This window comes from Stylophora pistillata, chromosome 8 (assembly GCF_964205215.1).
Source record: "Stylophora pistillata chromosome 8, jaStyPist1.2, whole genome shotgun sequence".
In the NCBI taxonomy this organism is placed as follows: domain Eukaryota; kingdom Metazoa; phylum Cnidaria; class Anthozoa; order Scleractinia; family Pocilloporidae; genus Stylophora; species Stylophora pistillata.
This window is the reverse complement of record NC_142526.1, coordinates 5068413-5079074: the sequence shown is the minus strand read 5'-3', so window position 1 is coordinate 5079074 and position 10662 is coordinate 5068413. Positions and strand designations below refer to the sequence as shown.

Below are 10662 nucleotides of genomic sequence, written 5' to 3'. Positions count from 1 at the left end.
GGTCTCATCAATTTTATTAATTTCTTTCTGTGGTCCTGAAGTTTGTTTATTGGGAAAGATATGTAATAACTATGTTGATAGTTCTTTGAAGAGGAATCTGAACAAAAGTGTGATCACTGCTACTCAATCTAATGTACAATCATTCACAATTTCAAGAATACAATAAAGTTTATTAAATGTACAAAATATACCGTAGTCCAACACAGTCACGGCTCAAATCTGTAGGGCTCTTGTAAAATAATAGTCATACATATATCAATTCTTAGGCAGACATATTGGCTTTAAAGTAAATAACAGAAAATTGCTGAAAACTTCTCAGTATTGTAGCGAGAAGATTAACAATTGCACTGGTATGCACCAGTATAAGTGCTTGTAAACAGAAATTATGTTAATTGTTTTAGTATCGAGATAAATGACAGTGAACATGTTTAAACTTTGTGAAATTAAAATGAACATTTTAGTGGCTAGTTTTGAGTTTCACACGCAGTTGCCACGTTTAAAATCAACTTAGAAACCTACATGTTACAAAACTGTTTCTTGCATAGCACTGTTCTTGATTTTAAAAACTGTTCCACGTCATCTTGTTTACAAATCAAATCGCCAGTCCAAAAACGCTCACGATGCAGTACATGGTCTTGTTTTCCCATCTCACTGTACAACTTCCATCAGAAGTGTTATCCCAGAAACAAGAACTTGCCGTGTGAAGGCCGGCTCCATTTTTCTGCATGATGACACAGGTCACAATGTACTTGAATGGCTTTCCGAGCTTGGTTAGTTGATTCAAACATTGCTCGACGACATTCGAAGTCCACTGATTCACTTTGTTGTGTTGGTAAGCGTTTCCGCCGATCGCTCCTTCGACAGACTCTTTAATAATGTTGCTAACCTCGTCTACGACGAAGGATGTTTCTTCTGCTGACTGATATTCGTCCATTTAGAAGCTTTCTCCCCTCACAGATGCTGAAAAAGCAGTAAGTACAACACACAAATTGCTTTTCAATATGGAGGATTAGCACAACTTAGCAACCACAAAGTAAGCTCGCCCCAGTACTACAGCTCGCTCAAGATGGGAACGCCTGTTTCATTTAGATTTTCGACCCCACTATCTCTCTCTCTGCACGAGGTCCTATTTATTTTCTATGTCAGGTTTACGAGATGGGAGACAACGAAGAAAAACCTTGTAGCTTTATAAAAGGTACGAAAATATGAATCATGAGGTTTGAAATGAAGTCACCGAGACAATTGTAACGAGCCTCTCTAAAAGGGGGCGTTTGGCATGATGGGTATCGTTCTTCGGGACTCAATAGAGAAAGCATAATAACCCAACTATTGATTTTTCGAAAGAGGCTACTGTTTTTTACCTTCAACTCCTTTCTTTTAAACCATATTTTTGTGTGAAGATTTCAGATCTCCCGCAAGATTTTCTCTGATTCTGAGGGTAGGGTCCCTCCGATATGTTTGCATTGAAATCTATTTTTATTGTTAAAATTTAATTTAATTTTTTACCGTAAGTTTAATTATCAAGTTACAAGTGTAAAGAAAAAAAAATTGACTTGAGGCAGTGAGGAAGCCATGAAATATACCAGGGGCCTTTACATGATCGGCTCTTTCTTCATCAAATCAGGATATCCTTGCAAGACTTTATGATAAGTGTGATGATCACTTCGTAAAAATAAGTGAGTTGTTTTTCTCTTTTTAGCTGGTAATATCAGTACTTCTCCTGAAAAACATCATCATCATCATCACCATGATCATTCAGCGCCCCATGAACACAGTCATGGTGCCAATGAGCATGGACACACCCATGAATTTATGTCAAATCCTGGCTTATGGACAGAAAGGGACAAAATGGTCAATAGATCTGACTGGAAACAAGTGAGTTTCAACACAGCTTTCTGGAGGGTTTTAATCCTTCATGCACTCTCTAATTCACTTCTCTAGTCAGAGAAGCATTTAGTCATATTAGGGAAGGGTGGTACATGCATGGTGAAATCTGGGACTTGCTGAGACTTGCTGAGATACTGAGACCCATTTTTAAAAATGAGAGGTAAAGACTTCAGAATGCTTGCCACACAACTCCTTATTAATACCATGGTGCTATTATATAATATTTTTTTGTACCTTACCAATATAGATCTATCAGTATTCTATCACAAATTATCATAAATGCTGCAATCTGATTGGCTGAGCTACCCCCTATCTATTATGAGATAGACACCAACTGAATAGACACAAACTGAGACTTTCTTGGACTTGAGTGCCAGCTGCTTTTGAGGAAAATTTTTAGAAAATGGCAGAAGTACATAGAGCTTGAGACTTCTATTATTCACAATAACTTACTCCAAGCCACTCTGCTTACCTTTGACTCAAGCCCTTGGCCATGTGAACAAATCTGAGACCTCATGAGTGTTCAACAATTGCAAAAATTCAAGAACATTACAGGTGCAACCTAAAAATGATAACAAGACTCCTCCCATAGGCTGATGGGATTTCAAGATCAAATGAAAACATTTTTGAGAGCCACACTTCATCCAGGCACCATTTGCTGCCTCTATTATGGGAGCTGCAATAAATCTTCTTCCTTTTCCTTTCCAGCGTGCATTTACGGTTGGTATTGGTGGTCCAGTTGGATCAGGAAAAACTGCGTTAGTCTTGGCTCTCTGCAGACATTTAAGGGATTCCCACGGAGTCTGTGTTGTCACAAATGATATTTTCACTAGGTAAATGCACGTAACACATTTTACCTCAGATAGCATCTCAAATTTTCATTTTGGCACTAGTAACTTCTCAATCATTTTCTCTCCAAAATAACTGACCATGAATTTCAGGGAAGATTGGGAATTTCTTGTTAAAAATGAAGCTTTACCAGAGGAAAGAATGCGAGCCGTGGAGACAGGAGGCTGTCCTCACGCTGCTATAAGGGAGGTACGACAAAAATATTTTTAATCCACAGTATAGCATTGACCAGTTTACTCTGAACTAGGTACCCTTCAATCTTTTAACTCCTAAGATCTGATTTTTAATTCTCCCCTCTAGCTATTACATAATTATTTTCTTGTAAATTAGTTACAAGAATTTAGTATTAGATCAAGGTTTCAACTTCTAGCTGATAAATTTCAATATTCCCATTACCTGTTTGCTGGATAATGTAGGGATATTATTAGGAGAAGTTACTTGTTAATCACTTATGAGAGTTAAAGGGTAAAGGGGTATAAATAAAATGCATATAAATTATAAATAGATTTAATTTGATAACCATGATTAGAGTTTTTTGGTTTATCACGACAATTCCCCAGACAGCTGATTAAGTTTTTTTTTTTTACAGTATGAACCACAGATCAAATTTTTTACTGTGCCATTGGTAGCAAAGTGGAAAAAATAAAATCAGTAGAACTTAGAAAAGTTTTTATTTTTCTCTGTCAGTCCCACTCCATAATGGGAAAGTTGTACCCTTGGTCTAGCTATAGTTTCGTGTGGTTTTCTTTCATACAGACCCCTTGCCCAGTAAATAACACAAATGGATTTCTTGTTATTCAAATATACCACTCAAGAAAAAGGCTTTATGCTAACCTGGGATGTCTCACCACATTTGGTAGGATTATTCATTGAACATGGAGGAAGTCAAAGACTTGACCAAAACATTCCAACCAGATCTGGTGATAATTGAGTCAGGTGGAGACAACCTTGCCGCCAATTACAGCAGGGAACTGGCTGATTATATTATTTACGTCATTGATGTTGCAGGTTAGCACTCACGATAAAGTCACCATAAGTATACAGTGGAGTAGGGTGGGGGGGGGGAGTCTGGAAGATTTGGTTGTCACAATAAAATTTATATGATCCTCCCCTTAAGGCTCTGTAGTACTGTAGTATTCTTATTTTCCAGACTCACTCCTTTAGTCTCTGTAAGCAGTGACTGTTCCCCCCCTGTTTCCTCTGAAAAGCACGTGATCTCCCCTACCATCCCTTTACCCCTCCCCCCCCCCCATGGGCAATAAATTACTGGTTTCTTTAAGCTAAGACATTCTTAGGTTAGGTAACTAGTTTACCCATAGTAACACTCAAACTGTTTGCTAAAGAGGTCTTATGCTTGCTGACAAGAGATTATCCAGTTGTAACACCCCCATGCCTAGCTTTCAAAGAGTGGTGTGGTGAGTTTTGATAAGCTGGTATTCCCAAGAACAAAGGCAAGCAAGAGGATGGTGGAGATGAGAGGAAAGTGTTGTGAAAATGAGTTATAGGGATATGGATTATCTGCAAATGATCCTAACATGTCTAAGGGCTATTTTTTGATTATTTGTAGGAGGGGACAAAGTTCCTCGTAAAGGAGGTCCAGGCATCACACAAAGTGACTTGCTTGTTATCAACAAAACTGATTTAGCAGAAGCTGTTGGAGCAGATCTTAAGGTAGGGGGTTTTTTTTTTTTTGTAGATTTAAAATTCAATTCCAACTCTATTCAAAGTGACTAGTTTGTTATTTCTGCTAAATTTGCCTGTATACAGGCAACAGTTGACTTTAAAAAACAATCATGATGAGGCTATCCCATTTATTTTTATGGTTTGTGAGAGGATGGGGTGAGGTGCACAGGTTATGCCAAAGGATATGCATCTTTTACCATCAGGTAACACATTTTTTGCTACTTACTGGTAAAGAAACATAATTTATATTTCTTTCAAATTTATAATAATTTTCAGGTGATGGACCGTGAATCTGCCATGATGCGCCAAGGTGGTCCAACCATCTTTTCCCAGGCAAAACATTTGGTTGGCGTTAAAGAGATTGCAGATCACATACTTGCCGCTTACAGGGTCAATGTGAAGAACTGATATAGAAGATAACAGAGGCCTCCTTTTATTATACTTTTGAAACAAATCTTAATGTACAAGTGAATAATTTGATCATCATTAAAAAATGGGATTTCTGGCTGAATAGTTCAGTGTGGTGGTTTATAAGCTTGTACGATATGTACAGTGTACCACAGGTCACCAACCTTGAACTACAGTTACAGTAGTTTGTATCTTATTTGGTATTACTAGGAATATTTATGTACATGATAAGGATGACAACAATGTGAAATAACATTTTAAAGCTATTAATATGAGTAAACTCAAATCTGGAAAAGCTACTTGAAATGAAAGCCTATTTCCTCTAAGATTGTTGTATTCTTGTTAAATTAAAATTAATTTTGTCTGTAACAGTGACTAACACTTCCTTGCAGTTCCAAAGATAATTTTTCAAAATTTGATTTGTCTACATGTATAAAGAATTACAAGGCAGGTTGATTTCCCTCTTAAACTACAAACTTCTAAAAGTTCATTTATCATTTTTATGTCTAAAAAATAATAATACTCATTATTTGCTAATTGACAATATTTTCATTTCACAAGTGGGTCTCCACCAAGTCTTGGCACTATATCTTGAATAACCATTCTAAAGAAATTGTACGCCTGAAGAAGAAAAAGGAGATGAGATGTTAAGGCCAGCACCTCTGTCATTTTTTGCCTCAGACTGTAAGCCCTTTCATTAACTTTCTTTGACAAAGTGAGATGTCTGAATGACAATAGGGCCAAACTCTGTAGTGCTCCGCTCTACATAATCCCTCTAGATCTGTTGTGGAATAGAGAAAACATTTACCTGTGAAAACTTAAGGGTTTAATAACTAAAGGTAATTTTGGTTTTGTCAACTGAGTTAATAAAATAAAATGTAAATTGGACACTGTGAAGAGTTTCAAAGCTGATGTTTCAAGTGTTTATCCTTCTTCATTCACTCTGACAAAGGGCTTATGCTCAAAATGTCAGCTTTGAAACTCTTAACGGTGGCAAATTGATATTACCGGTATCAACTCAGTTGATAAAACCAAAATTACCTTGTTATACTCCCATACTGATGCAGCACCACATTTTCTTTAGAAATTTACCACCTTTGAGGTTTATAACAGCCTATTTCCTTGCTACACAGCAAGTACCAGAGGGAGCAGAAAAAGTTAACGCAAGACATGAAATTATTTACACTAAATCATGCAATTACATGTAATTCTCAGGCACAGAATGTGTGGTATCTTACTAGTAAAGTTCTTTACACAGAGTATTCGGTACTTTAATTACAGGGACTTTTGTAAACACCTTCAGAAATAGTAATATTGAAAATATCACGTCACTTTTTACCTCTTCCGTACTTTGTGTGGTTATGAGTTTGACAACAACACCATCGCAGAGTGAAGGATCCAAAATACTAGCATAGGCCATCACATCTTTCTTGACAGTACTCATATCATTGCATTCTGTTGATTGATTCAAATGAATTTGATCAATAAAAAGTCACCATTTACTCTACTTTCTTTCAGAAAATGTTGCTGGAGATGTAGGCTTCAAAAACCATTATAAATTGAGTTACTCTTATTTTTAGTAATTAATTTTATTATCTTTGCCATCAGAACAATGAATAGTATTATACATTTGCATCTCACTGTGTTTAGAGACTCCAGAGAATAACCTAACTCTTTGAAAATTGTCTCCAAATGAAATAAAAATTCATCAAAGGATGGCACCAGTCTGAAAACAATCTGGTGACCTTCTCATGCCCTCAAACCCACAGTGTTTGTATAGATAATCACATGATTTTGAGTGCAATTTGGAATAAATAAGCACGAGTATATTTTTTCAAAAACTTACAAAATTGCATGAGCCCATAGGGCGAGACTGTAGAATTTGTGGTCTTTGAAAATATTTACAAGCGCTTATTTATTCCAAGATGCACGAGAAAATCATGTGATTATGTATTTAATAGTATACATGAAAAAATACAAGGTAGCTTCTTATAACTAAGCAGAAGAAAAGCACGTGCATCACATGCAAAAAGAATTTATTCAAACCCTGCAAGTGACATTGACCTTGACATTGACCTTGACTAATCATTCTGACCAATCAGAATGTCTGGTTTGTTTCTTTCTTTGCACTGAATTAACCCTCTTCTGCATTGAATTATCTGAAAACTGTATTTATCTTAACCAATCAGAGCTGAGTAAGTTTTTCATGTATATTATTAGGTTCATAAACAGCTCCTTCTCTCCAGGGATAAAAACACTGTATAAAATGTTGTTTGTAATTTTTAATGGTAGATCGAGATACAAATAAAAATAATAGTTCTGGAGAACAATTCGCCATTAAACCTTAAACTTCCAAGATCTCAATACTAATTCTCCTTGCAGTCTGCCATACAGTTCTTATGATGTTAGTTCAGAGAATTTGGTATTGGATCAACTGATAATCCCCTAATTGATATATTTCTTTATTCTCATCACATGTCTGCTTGATATCATATTGATATTGTAAGGAGAAATTAAATCTTGGTCACTCTTGCAAGTTTGAGGGTTAATTTTAATTTTCTTACTTGTGAGAACAGAGACTCTCTCCTTAATTTTTTTCTTGATTTCTTTAAAATATGGACCAATAAAAACACAGGTTCCCAACACCTGAAAGATGAACAAACTGTAAGTTGATGATAACTAAGAGTGTTTATTTAATTTATAATAACAAGTTTTATTATCAAAATTTTAAGTGTCTTAGTTACCATCACACCAAACATGGACTCTTTAAGTGAAAGAAAGCTGTTCTCATTGCTAAGGAAGATTGAATCTCCATACACTTGCTTTCCATCTACAAAGACTCTGTTATGACTTTTGTAACTACACATAAAGACAGAAGAATGTAACAATTAGTCTAAGATTTTGTTCTTACCAATAAAAAATATTTTTAAATGCATGTATGATCATAATTATACTATTTAATAGGTATGGGAATTTACATGTAGCAGTGGACATTCCACAAGGTGGCTCTTCCTCTCCACTGTTTCTAGACTGGAGTTTGGAATGATGGTTTTTTCAGAGGGAAGAAATCCAGAGAACCTGGAGAAATACCCTCAGAGCAAGGACGAGAACCAACAACAGACATGTGTGTCCCCAGGTCTGGGAATCAAAACCAGGCCACAGCTGTGGGTGATGAATGCTCTCACCAGCTTAATGTACCATCCCTTGCTTCTATTCACTATGTACTGAATAATTACCTTATCATATCCCAGACTTCTCCAAGTGCCACACGCCCAGCTATAAACCAATCCAGGATGACAACACTGCCATCTGAAGTTAACTCAAAATCCTACAACATGATGACCATTCATTAATAACAACCAAGACTCAAAAGACATGCAACCAAATCAACAACATTCAGTCCTTGCTTGTGGTACACAAAGAAGTGCTTTAATTAAAAGTAGCAGGTTCCAATCCATAAAGTTAAAGGCTCTTCAGATGTACCAGAGTACCTCCAGGGGTACACTCAGTTTTGGGTACAAAGCAAGCTTTTTCTTCTAACTGATTGACAGCTCACCTGTTTCTGGCTGTAGATGGCATTTTTGAAGCAGACTACAGGATCTGGAAGAACTGCTAGCAATCCCCCATCAGCAACCAGACCTCGTAAGCCCTGTTGTGTAACTAAGCTCTCTTCTGAGTTATAAACCTGGACATTTGATCACATGAGAGAGCAAGTAACCTGGCTATTAATAAAAATATTTTAATAGTCAATAGCCTGATTACTTGCTGATTGCTTGTTATCAAAATAACAAATATATCCCCAACCATTTACACCTTCCCTGCAACAAATTCTGAAGTGCCAAAACCCTTGCAGTAAAGACTATGTTACCAACTGTCATTAGGAATGTAATAGATGTAAGATATGGACTGGGTGGGAACCTGAATTGAATTATGCTTGAAAAGCAGGCATGACTTGTTGCAAAGCAACACACCCTTAGGCTAAGTTTGGGAGTCTAAGGGCAAGCTCCTCCATTTTTTAAATTTGAATCCCTTTGAGACATAATTTCCAGCTTTCTGGGCCATATTTGATTGATTATTTCAGTCAGACATTTATGCTTAGAATCAGTTCAAATATACTTATTTTCTAGAGAAGAATATTAATGTTTTCATCTTGTCACAAGTGTGAGATGAAGAAAAATTGAGTTCCCATGAGAAGTCGCATCTCAGACCTTCTGATTCCAAGCTCAGATGTTCTACCACTGAGCCACGGAGACTCCATGGTGTGCAAGGCCTATTATGAAGTCTTTTGATCACAATTTGCAGAGTAGGCGACACAAAATGGTTTGATATTCAGCCTGATTCAGCCTCCAACTGGCTTCCAATGACAACTCTGTTTTAATATAATTATAGTTAACCTTGCTTACCTTTGTCGACGCTTGAGTAGTCACAACCACTGTGCAGTGCTCCCCAACCTTCACATCAAGGGACACATTGTCTCCTTCTACTAGCCCACCACCAAAAGTGATAACATACAGCCACTGACAACATGGTACAGAAGATGCAAAACCTGGCACAAGTAGCTTTAACTGCCAGAAGAAATATTATTCATAATTTATTAAGATTCATATTAAGAACACAACCTAAAAAAAAAATGAATAACAACTTAAATCTAAAGCAAAGTTTTTCATTTACAGAAAATAAGTGTCGAGAAGTAAATTCTTGCAGTGTTTGCTTTTGTGAAATTCTTCTTAAGTTTGCAGTTATTATTTTTGTTTATCAAGGACCATCCTAAAATTTAGCAAAAATGAAAGTGTTTACTATTTCTTACAGGGTAAGTGTACTCAAGGTTTGTGTTTTTGACTTTGAAGTCTTCTGCAGATTCCTTCCATGTATCTTTGTTTTTGACAGGGGAGCAGCAAAACTCTGCAAATCCCTTCACAGCTTTACGTCTGTTTAGGTGACCATTATTGTCAGCTATGTGTTTGCCATTTTCAACGGACATAGATCTAGATCTTATTTGCTGTTGATATTCCAAAATTGTCTAGTCCTATAATCCTGGAGATAATTATACAGAGCAAAGTTAAATTGCATGGAATGAACAAAAGTGGGTAGTGATTCTTTTTAAGATTTTCTTTCCAAACATTTATAAAATTCAAATGCACCTCAACTGATGAGTGACATAAGGAAAGGGTTGGAAGGTTTATAGTTCAGAGACCTCCAATTGAAACAATGAATTACAAAGGACCCAAAAGTTAGTAATTAATCAGAGAATCCTCAACTATTTCTTTTAAAGATCATTTCTGTTGATGCGGTGCATATAATACTCAGAGAAAGAAACCACTCCATCAGAGTACGAAGATTCACGAAATATTTGAACATTGATCTCCTTTCTGGGGATATGGTATAAAGTAATCAGTTACATGACAGATCAGAAATGATTTGATTACATTCCACTTTTCCACCCACCCATGCACACCAGCCTCATTTTTATGCCCTGAGGTCAAATCGGACACATTTACAACGGTGCAGAGATCAAGCAACAAACTCAAATTCTCCAATACATAATTATCATCAACGTTTTCCTTCATGAATTCCCTTTAAGAGACCACCGAATCTGATATTTCAAACATCCAGAGGAGGATATCTCTTCCTTCATCCAAAACTTTCAAATCATACAAATTTCCCAACTGAGCATTCGTTCTTCCTCTAAAATCTAAGCCATTCTAGCTTATTTACACTGCTCTACGTGATACCTTTAAATTGTTAAGACTACCTCACTTCAAGACATGAAACAACTAGAGTGGACTCTCTGGGCAGTTTGTCCGTCCACGAGGTTGATGTTGACGGAGAAATATA

At 36.4% G+C, this 10662-nt stretch overlaps 3 protein-coding genes across 5 annotated transcripts; 1 reads left to right on the top strand and 2 right to left on the bottom strand.

Moving 5' to 3' along the window:
- Positions 1-149: 149 nt before the first annotated feature.
- LOC148724576 (dynein light chain Tctex-type 1) lies at positions 150-1035 on the bottom strand. The gene has a single exon (XM_088729413.1). It carries the CDS (start codon positions 932-934, stop codon positions 593-595), a length of 342 nt encoding a protein of 113 aa, XP_088585539.1. The 5' UTR covers positions 935-1035; the 3' UTR covers positions 150-592.
- A 25-nt stretch (positions 1036-1060) lies between these two features.
- LOC111327155 (uncharacterized) lies at positions 1061-4930 on the top strand. The gene is made up of 7 exons (XM_022931267.2): positions 1061-1195; positions 1700-1875; positions 2596-2720; positions 2829-2925; positions 3597-3744; positions 4304-4407; positions 4696-4930. Exons 1-7 carry the CDS (start codon positions 1156-1158, stop codon positions 4825-4827), a joined length of 822 nt encoding a protein of 273 aa, XP_022787002.2. The 5' UTR covers positions 1061-1155; the 3' UTR covers positions 4828-4930.
- On the bottom strand, positions 4830-10661 carry LOC111327153 (uncharacterized). Of its 3 annotated transcripts, none has more exons than XM_022931264.2 (9): positions 10560-10659; positions 9635-9861; positions 9231-9392; positions 8384-8512; positions 8064-8155; positions 7572-7686; positions 7392-7473; positions 6167-6282; positions 4830-5448 (listed from the first exon to the last, which is right to left on the bottom strand). In XM_022931264.2, the coding sequence occupies exons 2-9, from the start codon at positions 9806-9808 to the stop codon at positions 5377-5379; spliced, it is 942 nt and encodes a 313-aa protein (XP_022786999.2). In that variant the 5' UTR covers positions 9809-9861; positions 10560-10659; the 3' UTR covers positions 4830-5376. The 3 variants fall into 3 exon arrangements, with proteins under 3 accessions (XP_022786999.2, XP_022787000.2, XP_022787001.2); XM_022931265.2 differs by having other exon boundaries at positions 10580-10651; XM_022931266.2 differs by lacking the exon at positions 4830-5448 and adding an exon at positions 5455-5608 and having other exon boundaries at positions 10560-10661.
- Position 10662: the final 1 nt, after the last annotated feature.